This window comes from Chiroxiphia lanceolata, chromosome 3 (assembly GCF_009829145.1).
Source record: "Chiroxiphia lanceolata isolate bChiLan1 chromosome 3, bChiLan1.pri, whole genome shotgun sequence".
NCBI classification, from domain to species: Eukaryota; Metazoa; Chordata; class Aves; order Passeriformes; family Pipridae; genus Chiroxiphia; species Chiroxiphia lanceolata.
The window spans coordinates 65,803,929-65,824,915 of record NC_045639.1 but is presented as its reverse complement, the minus strand read 5'-3'; the positions used below and the strand labels follow the sequence as shown (position 1 = coordinate 65,824,915).

At 36.2% G+C, this 20,987-nt stretch overlaps 1 protein-coding gene across 1 annotated transcript in view; it reads right to left on the bottom strand.

Moving 5' to 3' along the window:
- Window positions 1-20,987, bottom strand: part of MAN1A1 (mannosidase alpha class 1A member 1) — a 145,613-nt gene that overhangs the window by 46,981 nt on the left and 77,645 nt on the right. Inside the window, 1 exon segment of the mRNA XM_032682664.1 lies at window positions 16,855-16,949. Within this exon segment, the coding sequence (XP_032538555.1) occupies window positions 16,855-16,949 (95 nt within the window).

Sequence of the window (20,987 nt, the reverse complement as noted above, 5' to 3'; positions counted from 1 at the left end):
ACAAATGGCAGGACTGAGGGGAGAGTCATCTTGTCAACAGTAGATTAAGCATGTCAATAGTCTTCCAACACATAAAAGGGGATAAATCTTTCACCGAACTACTGAAGTATTTAAGTTTCAGAATAAAAAGTACACACAATAACACTCAAAGAAACCTCTCAAGAGTGAAGACACAGAAGCATTGGAATAAGCTCCCTCGGAAAAGCATGGAATCCCCATGTTACAGTTCTTGAAGAAATGGCTAGGCAGACATCCGCTTGTGATAAATTAGATGGTACTTGGATGTCCAGTATTGAAACATATGGATTGATGACAGGATTTCTGTCTTATTTTGTGTGTTTAAATCATTCCTGAATCATCCCCCAAAACATCTGATAAAGCAATACAAAACTAAATCATACATTCTTGAGGAAATAAGGTTGTTTAAAAACAGTAATAAAGATTTTACAGCATCCCATCCCTGTGCTTTACAGGAGGAGGGAAGCAAGTAAAGCCCATAAGGAATCTTTTTGAAACTTTTAAGGTATGCCTTATCAAAGCATCTGTGATATATCATTCAGAAGAAACAGTATATCATGCAAAAACTGGACAGTTCAGACTTCATTAAATGGAGAAAAAGAAGCAAGTTTGAACCACTGTCTAAAGTTTACTTATTCAAAAGCAGGCTTGTGAACTAGTACTACTCATGAAAATCTCAGATGCTAGTAAACTTTAACCATACCATAGGCTGAATACCAAACCGACAGATTTAAGCCTTCAAAGTCTGGCTCAAAAGCTATTAGCCATTAAAACAGTGCTGACAAACTTAGTTAAGCAAAACTCAATTAATTTACAAAAAGAATTCTGGGTAGAAGATAGCAAAAATAGCTTAATTATGGCCTCAGTAGAATATTATGACATGATGCAAAATGACATTGCTGAAAGACTGCATGTTCTAATGCCTGTTAGAAAACATTCATTTGAAAAGAATTAAAATCAAAATTATATACTTTTAAAATCTTTTTTGCTCCAATAAATTTGATTACCTAGAGAAGATGCTGTATGACATGAAATGGACAACCTGAAAGGTCAACCAGAAAGACTGTCAAACTTGCTGCACCAACCACAATTTGCTGACATGCATTTAAAACACATAAGCCTCTCCAAGGCAAAGTATTGAATCAAGACATTTACATTAATGGGCCTTTGACTAATACTCAGTTTTCTTATACTAAACAGAAACTGCACAACATGAGCACCATTACAAGATATATAGCATATGGATACCATTAAGGCTCAATTATAATGAGTACTTGCTCATTTATTTCTCTAAGCAGTACTGCAATGGATGTAGCAGCAGTTTCACAGGTGTCAGCTGGAAATAGTAGCCTTTCATTTAATTTGCTGAAAGACTGGTCCCTCCTATTAACTTCCTCCTGAAGATGTGTCAGTGTTATAACAATAAAAATGTCATTTTAACATGAAGTTTAAACCAATGAAGGCAAATTTCTGGAACAAACTACTCAGATTTCTTGCTAGCCTCTTTTTATTTCCTTCTCAATAGGTCTCAAACTACCTCATCATTATACAAGTCTCATTTTGTCTTTACTCTCTGCTATATGGATTCCTACAGCGACATCCATGTATCTATGGCATTTACTGCTGGGGTTTTATTACTGCTTGTTGGTGAGCAGCAGATTGTCTAATACAGAGCAACAGACTATTCTGGTAAGTCTTTTAAAATTACACTCAGTTATACCATATCCTCTAAGCCAAGTCTACTCTGTTAGGTTATGATGTACTACAATGAGCAAGGTCTGCTCATTGAAAAGAAGGAAAAACAATGACACTCAGATTTTAATGTGAGATTAAAGCGAGAACCCAATTTATTTTGGATGTTGGCTAGGTGCATCCACCTAACTCAACACTTAGATAAGAGTGCACACCAGCCCACTGGACTAAGAAGTCAGGTTGAGTGCTTTCTGCAACATAAAGACATGCTAGTGAGCTGTTACTCTTCCCTGCCCTTAAAAAATTCAGTCTGTAATGAGTTAAAGGTCTGCCAGAGCAGAACATGATCATGAAGGTATTGCTTACTGGGTTATTCATTCTTAAGGTTGATTTGCCAGGCATTAGATCTCTGCTATAGTAATTCCAAATTATATGGCAATATTAGGGGAAAAAACAGCACAGTCAGCCTATACAGCATCGAATAATCACCCTAACACTGGCAGGCTCCAACAGCAAAAGGAACACTTACATCAAATGCTCACTGAGCCGTAACATTGATATGATAATGACAAACAGTTATTTTGAAAGCATACAGGATTTTTAGCATCAACTCACTGCAAAACAGCATAGAGAAAACAGCAGAAAGAGATTCTTTGGTAATCTGTGTTTCTCCTGATGGAAGACTTTAGTATCTTCTTTTACAGTTTCTTTCTCAAGGTGAATATCATGTTCGCCATCATAATAGAAACTCAAAGATATGACAAGGGATCAGTTTTCAAAGTTATATGTATATGCAATTCATCAGCAATCAAGAGATTAAAAAAAAAAGCTAAAAGTTTTCCTTAAAAAGAAAAAAAAAAAGAATACATTAAAAGTCAAACTATCTCTCTAAACTGGACAGAAAAATTGTGCGGTTTACATTCCATACCTTTTAATGCTAAAAGGAAAAACCTCAGATAGCTACAACAAGCCCTGAGGCACTCACATACATGACTGAATTTGGTTTTGGAGGAACTCTTGGTCTTTACTACTCATGTCAGTTCTACAACCATCCATTTTATTAGCACAGCTGAATGAGTTACAGCACTGGATATCATTTAAGGTTATATTTTATCCTGCATATCTACAACCTAATTCTTTAATGTGTACTCTTTGTCAGTAATAATATCTTGTAGTACATGAAAACACAAAAAAAAGTCCAGCTGATCTAACTGAAAGTTACAGTGTGATCAAACTGATTTACAGTACTGGAGTGCCTAATCTACCACAGAATGACTTCAAAGAATACATAAGACACTTTAAAAAAATCTTTCTCCAACCAGCTGCATGTCATGTAACTACTCTTATTTTGCCATGTGCAAACCGAGCTTTATTACTGGAAATGCTCACGAAAATTGTGTTACAGTGGTAACTGCAAAGAAAATAGTTATCAAATGTCTAATTATTAGTGAACAGTCAAATCTTTTCATTTCTGCTCAAAATCTTTGATTTGTCTGGCTTTGCTCAGATCAAAAAGCTGGATCAAAAGACATAGAAGGCTTTGCTTTGCTTAGCTATCTAAGACCAAGTTTGTGACCCCGACATGTTCTGAGAACAAGCAGGTCAATGGTGTCAAGCAAATATCCACTTTTAGGTACTTTCATGTTTATCCCATAAACCACAACACAGCAAGAGGAAAGACTGGGAGAAAGACTTCAGAAGTTCATCTCCTGAGCTGAACTAACCTGTTAATGAAGACACTCATATTGATTCCTTGATCTTAATTATTCAAAAGCCCTTAGGCATAATATACCCACCATTCACCTATGAGCGAGATCAGACTGATTTAAACTCTAGCTAATGCTTTCTTTTAAAAGAAGAAAGAACCAAGGGAGCTGAACCACATGTCTGAGAAGTAAAAAACCTCAGTCTAATTCTCCTCCAGCTGAAAAGTTTCAAACCCATGACTGTTAAATTCCTGGAGAATGTTTTAAGTACAAGGCAAGAAGCTGTTCTGGAAAATGCTGTCCATCTTTTCTTTTGTTGAAATTGTGTCACAAAACAACTGAAAGGACAGATTCACTGGACTGAAAACTCATGGATTTTGGTCTCCTAGAACACCTTCTCTAATGCATTCTTAATGAAAACTTAAACAGCAACAACAAAATCCCTAAAACAAGACAAGCAAACTCCCCACAAGTCTTATGTAAATAAAGCAGGTTGTTTTAACTATCTGTTCACTGACAATATAAGGATAATGAATGGTTTTAGACAGTTTTCGGCATTTGATCTACAGATGTTTTGTGCTTTTTCCTCTTCAATTGTTAAAAATAAGACTAAATATAAACCTTATTGAAAAGATTACAATACTTTGTCCACCCGAATATTTTAGCAGATTAGATTTGATAGTAGCAAAACCAGGCAGTCTGCTAAAGAGCATTTTCTATTATCAATTCCACTGCTAGGATCTGAGTTGTAGTTTTTGTTCAGTACCATTTGATTTCCTACTAGACTAGAGGCACTGAGCGTGGGGTGATCCACAATAACCTTCATGCCTCAAAAAGAAGGCAAAAAGGGCACAAATACTCTCTCCCCCACCCCTCAAGTCACCTTGTCATGCTAATTAAATACACCAAGGTAATTTCTACTGCGTTTCTGAAAAGCATTTAGGGACAGGTTATGAAAAATGCAAACTAGTATGACCATTACAGTAACTGCATTAGTTAAATTTATTAATTTGTCAAAATTAAGTCAATAAGAGTTTTAGTAACACTATTATATTACTTGATTAGTTTTGAAAGTGATTATCCTAAGAACTCTATTTAATTGGAATAATCTCAATTTACAGGATACATTAAATCCTCGGTAGCATTTTAAGATGATTCAACATATGCAGGTCAATTACCAGTAATTACTGTTTTATACAACTGCTTCAGAAGAAACTTCGGTACAACACTGGAAAAGAGTAAAAGGGGATTCTAAAAAATACAACTGAACCCCAATTCTGAAAGATACAACTGAACTTCAGCACACGTTATTATGGTAAAAGGCCCTATATAATATATAAGTTGTTAAAACTGTTCTGAAATGGTAAAGATTATAAAAATCTGAGCTAATATTAAAGAACAGTTGTCTACCTTAAAATGGACGATGATAATTTGTCAGGACTGCCAAATTACTGAATTGCACTAACTGCACTCATGCCCAGCTGCACATTAATTACCCGATTAGAAAGTTATAATTAATTTTCTTAATATCACTACACTGCTTTTCTTCCTTGAGTTAATAAAAACAGATTGCAATCAATCTTTGTTAATTCATGCTGCAGAACAGAACTGCCATAGCTATTTCTACATGCAAAAAACACCACATGCATAGTTCTTGGGGTAATACTCTGCCTAGAAACTCTTATCTTCTGACATTTTAATGAAGTGTTGTAATAAGGCAAATAAATTATAAATTGTAATTTGACTTAGTATAATTAGCAGAAAAACTACATAAGCTTAAAAATGAATTTTTAAAGAATCTTCTTAATTACCAAATTTGAAGTGGCTAGTATATTTCAAAATATTTTGAACTGGAAAAAAGGGTTTACTCATAGTTGCATTTTTGAAAGCCTTCACTGCTGAGACTTTTAAAATTTCTTCATCAGCTGACTTTGTCATTAGAAACCACCAAAAGTGCTTCATACTTGTCTGGCCTTTCCAGAGCACACAGTGCAAGACATTTAAAGAACTAATATATGAAAACAACTTTACAGAGATACAGACAAAAGTACATCACAGCTCTCATCAGGAGCATTTAGTTACAAATACAGCCAAGATAATTAATGCAGCATTCAAGCAGCATACATTTTTCTGTGTTCATATCTGCATTAGTATAAAAAGGTGATTTTATAAGATGGAAAGGTTTATTCAAGGGCTGTCATGTGAAGAAAGGAGAAATAAGTAAAATCAATGCACCTTTTTTTCATTTTCCATTATGCCCGAAAGCTGTTTAATTTCTCCAGCCTCATTACTGTTTAAATTTTTTTTTCTCTCCTCACTTCCCTTCCTTTGTAAACGATAAGAATGAGTATAGAAACATAAGAATTATGACATCATGGCTTCCAAAGAGTGCTAATCTATTCTATTTTGATCTAATAGAAGTCTTCATATGGTCAAGCTTAGGTGTCGGAATGGGAAGAGTGAATGTCAGTAACAAATGAAGACTGAAAATATTTTTAGTTTGGGTGTTTGTGGCTTTTTACTGTTTCTAAAATCTTCCAGGATATGGTAAAGAACAAGTAATTCTGTATTTGTGAAAGACTGGAGATAAAGGATTTTAAAAGAATATATAGCCTTCAGTAGCAAAGCCAAGCATAAGTCTTTTGTTATATATCTCTTCTCCCAAACCTCCCTAAAGAAGCTTAATTTGCCTTACACTGTTAAGTGTTATAAATATGTTTTTTATATATATAAAACATCTATACGTGTGTGTTGATGTATACACACACAGCCCTCGTCTACCCCAGGGTGTATACCAAAATACACATAAACTTGATTATCACTCTTTCCAGAATATTTAAGTACTTCAATATATTTAAGACCTTGATGAACAATGTAGTAGATGATAATACTCTAGGAGAAGTAGCATTTATGGATCAACTCTTCCGTAAAGCATCATACCTTAAAGCAGCATCTCTAGCATATGCCCTGTTTGGGGTACTGCAGAGGGGCAGAGAACCAGATCAACTAGATGACCTCAAGAACGTGAGGGACAGAAGGACAGAAGGAGGTAAGGAAGGAAGGATGGAAGGAGGGATGGAAGAGAGGAAGGGAAGAAACTGAAAAGCAGTCAGCTCAGAAGTCGCAGAAGACATACGTGGGACAATACCCAGTACAGTTCTCAAATATTAATTTTCACAAGCTATGAAAATGAAAAATTTGAAAAAAGACTCAGAGAAGCAACCCATGGATCGGGAAAACACGATGCATCCAGGATTCAGATACTTCTTATGTGGGGCAAAAATCACAGAATCACAGTAGAGAAAACTTCTACCAGGGCTGAAAATGATCACTGCTGTGCTTCTCCTCCAAAATAACTATGGATTAGAAGAGGGTAGCAAGCATGGAAGAGGAGTAGCAGGATTAGAAAATACATAAAGTAGAGCAGGATCAAAGACAGATTGCAATAGTTTTGATTTACAGAAAACACACCACTAAAAGGCACTGGATGATCTCAGAATCGTAATAAAAACTTGCAAGTAGATTAAGCATTCAATTAAGGTCTGGATGTTTCAGAGACACGATGAGAAACAGTGTAGCTGTTTTCCAACCTAAAACCATTTTGTTACATTTATCACCACCTAGATAACTAAAAGTAACAAGCACAGCACTACAGGTACCATTTAATGCTGAGGTTATTGTTTAAAAACAATTATGTGGTCTTTATTCAGCTGGCCATGAAGTGTGTATATATCCCAACACATAAACTAGTCATAAAGCTGAGAAAGTCCAAGTTATGATCAGCAATTATGGAAACAAGGAAGAAAATAATCCTTCCACTATTTTAAGATTTCTGAAAAGAAAGCAAACTCCGCAGTTCTCACCTAATGCTAAACATAACTAAACAATTAACAAATAACAAACTTTTGTTTCTGTTAAAATCCAAGGCAAAAATTAAATCTGCGTGAATGTTATTATTCTGATATAATAGACTGATTTCTAGGGGAAAAAAACCCCTATTTTATGCTGATTTGTTACTATAAGGCCAATCTAAAAATTAAATGGGAAACTGTACTGCAAGAGTATCCAACATATCCATGAAAATGGATATGCCATGACTTTCAGAAGAACAAAAGATGTCATAAGCAGTTATGACTAGTCAGCTTAAAAAACGCAAAACACACCCCCATTAGCATTGGCACTATGAAACTGAAAAATACAAAATTCAAGTTTCACAGTATTAATAGGATTATGAAGTGCTATAAAGAGAAGTTGAAAATTTAGACAAGTAAAACTATTATTTGTGATAAACATGATGCATTGGAATTGTATCAGTTACAGGCAGGGTTTCAGCTGTCCAGCTGCAAGGTTATGGTTTAGAGGAAGTTATGGAGAAGGCCTCTCATGTCAGCAGTAACAAGAAACCATAAAATGATGAATAAAGATTTACCAATACATACATAAATCTATGTGTTTTTCTGTAATAAAAGATGTACTTCAAGAAGTATTGCAGGGAATTGCTTTTTTTAAGTGAGGAAAAAATGCAGTATTCTGTGAAGATATGAGCAGAATCTGTTCTTAGTAATGATTTCTGAAAAACTGTAGTTAACAACACTTGTTCACGCTCATCATTTTAGGACAGTAAGAATACAGAGTAACTACAAACATCAGCTACTTAAACTACTGCTTATTTTAGAATCTAAAACAGTCCTTATTTCAATACTAAAGGAAAACCTTGTTTCTCCAGTCCTGTAATGCTGAACCTTTATAGCAACAATTTACTCAAAGTACAGTGTTTTTAGCTACTAATGTAGATCATAAAGACATACTTTTAAATTTTGAAATTATTATTTTTAAGAATGACCTGCTCAATCTGAGAATTTAGACAGTAATTTTGGCTAAAATACACAGGCAAAGCACACTGTAAATGACCCCTCTCCCCTTCTTGCAGGCAGAGTCCTGTAAATGTACATACATTGTATCAAATACATAAAGTGAACAATTTGTAAATGCCTTTATAATTTGCCAGTTAGAAAATTCTTAGGTGGAACAATCCTAACAACAACTATCATTTTCAGGTGATGTGTTTTCCTGAAATTACTTGAATTGTGGTGGAAGTGACTGAAAAGTAGTTGTGCTCATTTTATTTATTTAATGAAACCTGAAATCGTAGGAATTGATTCCCTTCCCTCTGAAGGAAGCCTCTTCCAACAGTTACATTTTGTCTATGATAAGATTATAATTTACTCTTATATTATAATTTATTATAATTTTTATCTGTACAGATTAATCTGTAAAGATTAAAATTAGGACATACATGATACAAGCAATTGAAAGGGAAATGACCTTCAACCAGTGCAAAGATTACTTTGCCTAAACTCAGGTGCTGGTGTTCCCAGCACAGTCAATAGGGCCAAGAGAAGCAGCTCAGTAGGCATTGGATACTTGATTTCAGGGAAGGAAGGATAACTGCTCCTCAAGTTGCTTCATAGTGCCTTTGCAGTGTGTCTCACTGTAGTGGGAACTTGTTCCTGCTGTGCTGGTGTCTCATACAAACATGTTTCATCTGAACTGAGCCTCAACCTGCACATCTTTACAAACAACTCCAATATGTTTGGCAATTCAGTGCTAAGTGTTCCCTTGCAACTCCTAGGAAACGAGAAGCTATGGTCCAGGTGCTAGAGATCTTTGGAAGAGACAGTGAGGAGGGAGAGGTCAGCACCCTTCTCAAGGAAATGTTTGCTGGCAGGGAAAAGCTTTATGTGGGAAGGAATTTGTTCTAATGCAGGATGCTGTGTATGTTCTCTTTCTGTCTGCTGAGAGATAACTCCCTTGCTACAAGTGATAAAATTCTCACAGACATGCCCAGAGGCTCCTGCAGGGGGTCCAGGCAGCCCATAAAGCACAGCAGGAGAATACAGCCTGGGCTTTTACTGCACATGCAAAAGGTGCTAAACAATACCAAAACCGGTTTCTGTTTTCGCCTTCTTGGCCAACTATATCTATCACTTAGATAAATTGCAGTGTTCTCAGCAGTTAAAATTAATTTTCTTCAAAACTTTTGCCACAGCCTAGTGTCTGGGGTTACCTGTGTGTCTATCAATCCTTACATATGGCATACAAATAACTCCTAAGTATCCTAAGGTGATAACAGCAGTTATCCAGCTAAAGCAAGAGTACAAGCAACACCAACATCCATATACTAATTTATAAAATTCTATTTTCAATACTTGCAATTTCAAAATCTTGCAGGCAGATTTCTTTGGGGAGCAAGAATGGTTTTAACTCTCAGGAAGCAAATTGAGGACCTGATGCAACTTTCCCACCTTATGTCATTGCATTTCGATGAGGGACTGGTTAATTTACAACCAGACTAGCAGAAAATTTGCCATACCTGCTTGGTACTTGCCATCTATTGGTATATAGGTGACTCGGGTGAACTTCCTATCCTGATTTCTAGAGCAAAACACAAAATATTTCAACTTGCCTATCCTAACTCAAATCCCTCCCTGTTTCCAGAGCAGAAACATTAATATCTTCTTCACAAATAACACACACACACAAAAGCCATTTCCCATTTTTTTAAACCACCAAGACAAAATGTTATGATAGCTGCGGAAGGCTTTCATACCCTGAAGACTGTCTGCTGAGGAGAGGGGCAAGACCTAAGAAGTGAAGACCTAGAGCCTCCTGCTCTAACCAGTTGGCTTCTGTGGGGCTGTTTGGCACAAGGTTTGTTTTGTTTTTTAAAAGAACATTACCTATTGTTAGCACCACAGAGATCTATAAAGTGATTGCAATTGTAGATTTTATACTGAGGAATCACATTACTAATACTCACACAGGATTTTACACAGATAAACAGTATGATAATTATGAACTTGTAAGTATTTATATTCATTTCACATTGCACTAATAAACTGTGGGAAAGACTTAGTATTTAAACTTAGAATTTGGGACTAGAATCTCTTTCTTTTGCCTATAAAGAAGGTACTTCAACTGAGAAAGATATTTTGCAATAGTAATAATAGGTCCCAAATCCTTCCTGTGTTATTGCCAGAGGGCAGCCTCCCACACAAATTCTGCATTACAATATTGAATTGAAAATGGTATTTGAGTAATACAGTCTATCATTAAGGGCTATCATAAAAATAACATTTTTTCTTGGTTCTTTTTCTTCCTTGCCAAACAGCTATGTTCCTTGAACTTTCTCATGGAATTTTTATGATATTATTATAAATGAGACTTTTTTTTACATTGCCTAATGGCAAATCAGACATCACCACAGGTCAAATATACTGACTATTGAATATAAAGGTCCCTTCCAACCCAGCTGATTTTACGATTCTATGATAAAGCACTATGCAATGCTGGCTACTCATTTCAGATGAGGCAAAGATATGGCAAGGAATCTTTTAACTTTAGTGTTCTAACAAGTCCTAAAACAATGAAATTTTTTAGCAGATGACATATAACGTGGTGATATCAAAATACCCCAAACACAAAACTATTTTTCCAGGTTTTTTTGCATTCAATACTGACTCAAGAAATGTAAACTTGTTTATGAATCATACAATTAACTGAAATGTCTGTGCTGAAAAATGTACCCTTCGCTGAAATCATTCTTGTCACTAGTTACTTATAAATTAGGATGGAATTAATTTCAACTCAAGATGTTAATTCTATCAATTACTTGTGTACGGTCTTCTTCAGACAACGGAAAGAGATCAGTATCTCTAGACGGTAGATCATTCTGTGTCCAAACATATGCTTGACACCAGACAAATAATTTTTAGAGAGGTAAAGTTCAGCTAGGATTTAGCTCTTTGCATCCAGTGCTAATACAAATCCACACCACGATCCAAATGCCTGAAGGCAAAAGTCTGCTTTCAATTGGTTGTTTTTTCTACGGGGGAAATCTCAGTGTTTAACTCAATATCCAAATCCTTTTTGTTATTATTATCACTCTATTACATTAGTGGAGCCATTTGCCAAAACCACACACAAAAAGCCTTTATAAACCATGTCTGCTACCTTTAGCTTTTTTCCTTACGTATTTTTGATTTCTTCCTCTAACATTATGCCAAAATTACACAGAAGGGATAAAATTACAGATTTCAAGATTTCATCTAAACACAACTTCTGCATGGTCCTACAATAACAAATTACGCAGTTTTTCCTCTCTAAACTTGCTTTAAAAAACAGGTTTATTTTTGCTAAAGACAGTCAAATTTGAAGAATAAACCTTTATTTAACCCTATAGTCTTAGTCTTTTTTTTTTTTTTTTAATTTAATTTAGACACTGGAGTTAACAGTGCAAACCAGAAAAATTAAATTATCCCTCCTGATTGAATCTCTGCAAGAAATGGCTTGTTGTATCACTAGGACAAGTAAAAGCATGAACTGTTAATTATTTTAAAGAATATAGTATCATACAAGCAACTTGCAACAAATTTTGCAAAATAATGCAACAATCACATTTCAAGTATTTTGTGACAATCTAAGTGGGAGAATTAAGCTGTCCAAAAAGGTTTACTGAATTTACATGATTGGATCCCTTCTTTGGTACATTTTCAAACTTTTAAGATTCCTCTACAAACTATAAAGGTATATACTCCTAAGTGCATTGATTATGTTTTGGAAAATGTCCCAGAACTCAAAGAGAACCATTCTGTTATATGCTAAAATCTTTCCTTAGGAATACCAGAGTTTTTCTAACGAGGTAGCACACTAAAGATATTTTGAAGACCTCAAGTATTGTTGGTACATGAGACCTCAAACACATTTTGAATTTGGGAATTACTCTGAAACTTTAAGATATTTTCTAGCAAGTTCTGTTGTCTGAAGACCAACATTTCATACCTCAGTGCTTGGTTTATTGACCACATTTCCACTTAGCTGGAAGGTGCTGAGAAAGAAGCTCCTTTAAATGTCTACAGCCTAAACCACTGCTGGTAGTCTGAAGTACCAGAAGAAGTACCTGATAGTGTGAAGTATCAAAATGAGTGCTCCATAAGAGAACATCACCTGTGTCTGTGTCATCCTGGCAAATGCTGTGGCATTTTACCATAAAAGCCCTCACCAAAACAGCTCTCCAAGGCAAGCCAAAGATGGTGGGGAGAACCATCCTACTTGGCACTACTGTCATGGAACAGGAATCTTAGCTGGTGGTAAAAATTAATTCAAAATAAAAAACTATGGGTGTACTTTTTCTTGCTATTTTCTTTTTTTCCTAGTGATGTGAGACAAAAAGCTCTTTTTGAAGCTATGAGTGTATCTTGTACTGAATCCACACAGCAGCTACAAGGGCCCAGTAGCTCCAATAAACTTTTGTTCAAACTTTGAAAACTGTGACGCCTGGAAAAGCCCGTGGCCCAACTTAAATATCCTGTACAAAATGCAGTATTTTATTTATTATTATTATTAACAATTAATATAACAACAACAACAATAATAATAAAGTCAAAAGGGGACCTTGTTAAAAATCATGCTGACAACATCCCAGTGGTACATATTGCAGCTTTGTCACTTCCAAACTCAGTTACCTACAAATGAGTAACTACTTCGTGTAAACAATTTAGCAAGGCCTCTGCTGTCTCACTTCAAAAAATATGTTATATTGAATTCAACTTAGGTCTGCTTTTAATGTACAATCAATGTTAATGTGTGAAAGGCAAAGAACCCTGAGCTGACATCAGGCACAGTAAGCATTTTACATTTATGTTGAATAAATCTTACCACACCCTGGGGTTTGATTTCAATAAAAATTAATCACATATTTCAAACTTCTCCTTTTTAGTTTCTGTTAAGCTTCTTTGCTCTGACCCACTCCAACCACCCCTCAAAGCTTTTCCTCTTATACAGCACTTCCCATGGTTGCTGTAGCTATAAATGTTTACATAATTCAGCTTTGTCACTGAGACAGAGGAACAGGCATGGTATACCCCTCGCATACCGTGATAGCCTTAGATACTTAGATACCATTTTCAATTTGTTCTCTTTCCAGAAATAAAAATAGTATTTACTCCAGTTGAAAACTTCTTCATTAAGGTAAGGCATAACTATTTTTCAAAGTTTCAGATGCACTTAAAGGTTATATGCTACACTGATTCTTCATAAAAAGGCAGGCACCTTAATGCTTAACAGTATTGCTACATCATAGCCCAAAACACAAAATAAATAACCTTACAAAAACTATGCAACTGGTCAATGTATAAAAAGCAAACATTTTATGGAAAATACATTCTTTCCCATAAGAATGTTAATTAGCAAGTAGTAATGTGGTCTTATTGGAAAAATAGTGACTAGAACCCAGATACAGGTTTGCTTTTAAAGGGGGGAAAAGTGTCATGAAGGCACAATTTCCATATAAAAGAAAAAAAAAACGCACAGCATCTTAATTCCTGATCGATCCAACAGAATAACATCAGTCTGGGTTCTTCTCTGTATTTCACAGCTGGGCATCATCCCATAAACACAAGCCCTAAGCAGCTTCCCTTTTAAGTTACAGAGGTAAAAATAAATAGATACATTAAAAAGATTACTTGATCCTGCAAACTTGATGCAAGGCTGGGTATTTGTTAAGCTTACTTAACTCCCTAAGAAAGTTATAATTTCAGGTTTTTTTATTTCTATAAATCTGAAAGGTAAATTATGGAAAGACAGAAGCATTCCAATTGTTCAGTTATAAATTACTTGATGTTTTTAGAGAGAAAGGGAAATTACAATCTTAGCATGGAGAAGCCCAATTATCACAACTCACTGAGAAGAAAAATATAGGATCATGAACGAGTGGTGTTTCAAGAAACTCTTATAGTTGGTGTTTTAGAAGTATTGAAGACAAGGTATCTAAACAAAGGATTGTGTGAGGGAGGAAAATAAATAAGTAAGCAAATAAATAAATAAAAGTGGCTTTGCCAGCTTGCGTTCCTTATTCCCAAGAATAAGACTCAAACCTGTCTGTTGACTCACTACTGCTTTAAACACTTTTCTGTCTGCAGCCTCTCTTTGTACCAGCATTTTTAGCCAGAACAGTCAGTATGTGCTATATAAGCCTGGTTACTTAAATAAAAGGAACTTCAAATTCCTGCAGTACAAGCAGAAGTGAAAAACAGATGCTGCAGATGAAGATACAGAGCAATACCAAGAACATCAGAAATAAGGAAATGCAACTGAAACTTTAGAAAGAAAGAAAAGGAAATCCCAGTACAAACAACCAATCTAATTACTTAAAATGTACTTTCGAGACCAAAGGAAATTTTACAAGCAAACACACTCAAGAATTGGCAAGTAATTTTAGCTGTAGAATAGCACAATGAACTTTTTATTATATTTGATAATTAGGGTTCCACAAATAAAACAGTAAGTGTCCTATAGTCATGAAGCAGTGAGGAAAGAAGCAAGATGAAGAAAAACAATGGAGAAGATAAAAACAAAAAGACTTCAGCCTTTGGTATGTAAGCACATATGTATTAGACAAAAGCGCACATATGTGTTTACACACAGGGGCATGCAAGCAGAGAACAAGGCTGGCTATGATGATACAGGACGAGCAGAGAAAACAAACTATTTGGTGAAGAACATTTGCACAGTGAAACAAATATCCAGCTCATCTGTTAATCCAAAAATAGTAATTTAAAAATAACCACTGACACCCATAATCTATTGTGAGGGTTTTCCAATTTGAAGCGTAAATCAAAATAAAATCAAGTAAAATACTAATCAGAAATGAGGCGTATTAGCTCTGTAATATATGCAGGCTTCAGTGGCTTAGCATTTCCTAAGCCTGGATGACAGCATATTTGTTTACTCACAGTATTATGGAAGAGTCATCTACTGAAGGTCAAACCTAGGCAGATGTGGAAGGATTCAGAATGAATAACCAAGAACCCAGCATTTAATGTAAATTTTTCTGCCACAGCAAAAGAAATTATTTCAGCACAGATCCTCTTCCACTTTTATGCCAGATAAGAAACGAATCCCTTTAGCATTACCACCTTGCGGTGTTTGTGGCTGACATCTGTAGTGCCCTATAGCAGTTGTTGTGAGAAGGTAGGAATAAAACCAAAAAGACCTATCACACAATTTGAGCTATATGCAAAAAACCATTGATTTATTTAGTAGTTAATCAGGGATTTAGATAAAAGACAAATTTTTAGCCTGAATACTTCAAACACATTTACATATACTATGTAGAGCAAGGTACTGTTGTGTTGCAATTTCAAACATATGCTAGCATTTTGTATTCAGAAGTTTTTCTAACAGCTTACAAACAAATAACCAACACACCTCAAGCTGTTGTGCTATTGAACTTGTGAAGAACTCATTAAAGCCTGTTGAGAAGAAATTATTAGCATGCATGTAATTAACCACAGTCCAAGAATCATCACCAGGTAGCAGTTAATCAGCCCCTTCAATGATGAGAAAGTTCAGGATTTGCTAATTCCCTCCTGCTCCTGCACACGGACGTACTTTTTTTGCCTTCTACCTCACTGCTGTTCGAAAGGAAGGTGGAAGAAAAGCCTGTCTGAACCGACATGCCAGGGGTTTCTGCAGGACTGCCTCTGAGCAGTTTACTGTGTAGCCTGAAGCAAACACAGCCAATCAAGCAACACGTCAATGTATGTCCCACTGTGGGGAAACGTGTGCTCATAAACACAGATCAAGAACAGTGAAAGATGCTGACTGCCAAGGAGGGAACCACGCAAAAAAAACCACCACCAACACGTGCACATGTGAAATTCTTCCTGATTGACTTTCTTGTGATGAGTGATGCTGGGGTTTATTTGCAGTATGAAGAAAGCTGAGGTGTCCTTACAAATATGCAAATACACCCCACACGTGTAACTTTCAATATTCTTCCCCACACAGTGCAAAGAAAGAATTTTCTTTACCAGCACAGCATCACAGCTAGCAGTCCTGAGATGGACCAAGGAATTGCTGACATGTCGAGGCAAGAGTGATTTAAGGAAAGCATGCATCTCCTACAGCAACACACAGCTGCCTTCAAACCACAACCACCCAAAGCAAAAGTACTCCTTGGGAGAAGGTACAAAACAGTGAGTCACTTGTAGCAGGTACTACTACTCTTGTTTCTCAATATGAAGGACGTGCTGATGGTGCATTTGAGAACAGATAAAAATCAAGTGGATAGAAAACTTATCCTTTCAGAGTAGCACATGCCCTTTTGCTCTTACCCTACCTAAAACAACTGTAAAAGCAATTAAGGACCTCAGTGATGAACATGTTAACTGACAAAAACGCAGCCAGTTGTGAGATGAACAAATATATATTTCTATGTGTATTCTTGTGTGTACAACATGTATCCACTTAAATTTCCCAATTTAAATTGTAGAACCAAAAAAGACAAAAACTGTACAGCAATTGTAATAATTCTGTGGTAAAGATGGGTTCAACATAATTTTTATACGTTCTAGTCACCAAGAAACAGTTGTTTTACCTCTTGATGTTAAGCAATGCCCAAGGTATCCCAGTGGGAGTGTTGAAAGCAGGTAGCAATTTCTCTCCAAGCTCCACTGCCTTTTTTCGGAAAACCTGAAAGTTAAGAAGAAACTAAGTGTTGGAAAATGCATTGGTGCTCCAACTAAATTAATTTAAATAATACCATTACTGAACATATGGTACAAGCCACCTCAGCACAATGAAGCATTCCTGCTCTTTTAGAATGATGTCAAAGGAACAAAGCAGCACGACTTGTTTTCCATTGCAACTGGTAACAAGAGAACTCACACAGCAGGATCACACAGTGACAATGCCCAGATAACCAGCCTCTGGCATGACCCCACCAAACCAGAGCCATGAGTGCAGCCAGACCTGCTCTGGATGTCGCGGAGCAGCTTACACGTTCCCGGTTCCCCTGTCAGATACGCCAGGCTCAGGGTGGGGACCATGAGCCAGGCACGCTGCTGTGTCCAGGCTTGCTCACTGGCAGCTCCCTACCCCGAGCAACACCTCCTGCTGGAGCAGTGGGGACACAGACGCAGAAAGGCCGCCTTTGCTTTCCGTGAGGTTTATTAACAGCGGCTCAGCAGGCTGTGGGAGCCGGGGCTGCATCACCATGTACCTGCTGTATTGCCAATCTGCTGCACGGGCAATCTGTGGTAAAAACACTCCCCCACGCCACCGAATAAAAAAATAATTTTGCAGCACTACAGTCTTTATGGACTCAGCCGGCTTATGCCCAGCTAGTGTCAATGCCACAATTAATCAAAAAATTAGAATATACCCCTGCAGACAACTGAGACTTAACTGATATTTAGCATCTAAAGAGTTTCAGCTTTCATTTTAAAAACATGAAGTAAAAGGAACCCAAATGCTTAACATATGCCCACAAGAGTGATAAACAATTTAACAAGAGGAACTTTTTATGAGTTGAAAAGCTGAAACAAAGAGGATTTTGCTTTCCTTCAACTGCCAGCTCAGCTCAGGTTACACTAATCTGATTTTTTGAGAACTGAGTGCTCTAGTAAGAGAGTTTTTAATTAGAAGCAATATTGTTCCAACTTAAATATAGAAATCTATTTAGTGATTTCAATATGATGATGTTTAAGGCCTATTTCCTTGGAATTACACTGGGATCTTGCGCAACACTGAAAGGGATTATCCCAGATGTAGTAGTCAAAATAGCAAAGTCACCTTCATTGTTCTCTCTTTCTAATAATGGTTCCTTTCAATTAATTTTTTCTTCTCAGACATATTTATGATGAATTTATATTTATTTATGTATTAGAAATCAGCTTGTACATCCAATGCATCCTGTGGTGTAGCCACGCATACGTGAATACATAAAGACATTTGCTGATCAAAACAAGGTAATGAAGAAGTTTCTTTCCACACATATAAAATACAATTCATAAAATCCCAGTTCCTAAAAGCCACATTGAATAAAGGTTTTCTACTATTGAAAATATGTGATCAGGAGTGAATATAAAACTCTGGGATAATCATGTTACCATAAAGAAACTCCAAACTATCTCAGTCCAAGGTCTCTTCATATGATATATATCTCAAGATAAGGAATTATAGTATAAGATATTTTGAGGGTGCTAAGTAATTTCAAGCCAAATTATGGCTGGAGTCAGAAAATTTTCTCAAGTGGATTGCATGTGAGTGCTGGGAGAAATTTGGAGCAAAGCAGTAGGGAAAACAATTTGCTTGGAAATCCCTTCATAATTCATGATATTTTTAACTTCCCAGTTTACCAATTGTGTGCATTCTGATGAGAATTAGTTATGGATTTGTGATCTTCATCCAGTACACAATTCAGTCTCCCCAAGGGTTAAAACCCTGAGGAACACTCAACAACAGTTGGTGCAGAACAATTACCTCTCAGCAGATTTCCTTGGGAGGAGCAAGAGACAGTAAGCCACACAAGCTTTCCCCACGTTTCACTACACAGCCACATTTTCCACCTTGGTCTGTTGAAGCCAAATCTAGCCTTTAGTTTTTTAGCACAAGAGAGACCTCCCTCAGCCTTTCACAATATACCGTGAGATCAGCTCATCAGCCTAGTTTAGCACCTCTGCCCTGAAACATTGAAATATTGACAGGAGAGTGGCTATGATGATCCTCCTAAGGAATGGGCACACCAGGACCCAGAACTTCTGTAGAAGAACCTGCTGTACAGTATAAAACTCTACCTTTTCCTGTATGCTAGTGATTTTCCTTCCCCTTCCAAAGTTAAAAATAAAAGTCAACTATGGACATTATCCAATTTTATCTCTAAGGCTAATTTAACATGGCTGAACAACTGACTGCCAAATCACTATCTATTAAGTAGAACAGTATAGACAAGAATACAACACCACTCTGAATGACTGAACACAATAAATAGTAGCTTCATGCAGTAAAATTATACTCTTTCAGTAAGGGTAAAAGGGGAAAGATTATTAAAGGAACCACTTTATTTCTCAATTTGCAACAGTTAAAGAAAAAATAGGCAAAGCAGGTGCTGCAATTATTGTACACCATCCACAACATTCACACTATTTTTCTTTTGCAGAAACTTCTAGTATTGGACAAGAAATAAATATTGTACAGGACAAGTTTTTGGTTTTTTTTTTTTTTTTGATAATAGAAGTAAATAAACAACAGAAACTTCTACCTCTTATCTCCACTTCTGACATGAATTTCAAATTTTTGCCAAGCCCTGATTTTCATTCAGTAAAGTCAGCACTGTGGTAAGCACAAATGGTAACAGCTGTGCTGAGAAGCACAAAGCAAAGGCAGAAATGACAGAGTACAAAAATGAGAGATATTATATAATAAAGGAAAATATCTACAGTAAATTTCCCATTCCAGTAGTTATCTTTAGAGCCTCAAGAACCTTTCCTGGCTTTTCCTCACGAATGGTGAGCCAGCAGTAATGAAGGATTACTTACATGAAGTATTCCAATTGGATCAGACCTGGCAGAAGCTTTCACCGTCCCATGCCTGAACCCACCCTTCACCCCACATTTAGTTTAAATATTTACCTACGAGTCTAAAAGTCTATAAACCTCTCACAAGGTCTCCATCACTTTCTCCAGTGCTCTATCATATCTAGACTGCATACTCTTTAAAGAAAAGGGAGTGTGGAGTTATTTACCTGACATCAGCAGTCCCTTTATCAGGTGATGCACAGAGTAAGCCACACTGTCATCAATCCCTTCTTTTAAACTGAGGATTCAGATGAAAGTATTCCAACTACCCTTAAAAAGTAGCAAAACCACTAAAAAATTCACTGATATTTAAGTCAGCTGGATGCCCTAACATAACAAAGAAAATTATTGTGAGTAAAGCATTGTGATTCAGGAAAGAAAATGATCATTGAAACCAGTCAGAAATACTGATCAGAAATGATCAGTATGTAACACTATAAAGTTGGGCAGGATATGAAATACTTTCTCAAGCATTTCCCTCTAACCTAATTTTTGCCAGGCTTTGGATGTAAGATAATTCTCTTTTTAAACTCTAAAGCATTACTAACATTTTTAAAAGGTATAATACTGATTCTCACCATGTAAAATGGACTCCTCCATGAAATTAGTATGAATTCCTCTGTAGCCCTATTCAAAATTAGCACTGAAGTCCTGCTCAATATTAGCACTAAAGCAAGTTAGATTATATAGATTATATAGAAAATAGAGTTACAACATTTTCAATCACAATCTCTGTTTATATTAGTAGGCTGTGAAATGTTAAAATGAGCTCAGGGTTAATAAAGCAACACCTTCATTGTCCTTTGAGTTACCAACCTGGAGTGCCTTACAGACACAAAAGTCACTTCAACCATCACCGTTACTCCAAGCCAGCAATTCTTTGAACAACTAATACCAAAACACAAAATCCACCTCATTGCTGCACACAGTTACTGTCTGTTCGTTCCACAGGCAACAAACATACCAAGCAAGGGAAAAACCCCATCATATTCTCAATTATTTTTTAAATACATATAAGTATTTTTGTTCTTAGTAAGAGAGAATAAACTAACTAATAGATCATACATCTAGAACTGCAATGCTCATGTTAGAACACCCAATGCCACAATCAATCAGATCTTGCAGACTCTCCCATCCATTAACAAATCTTATT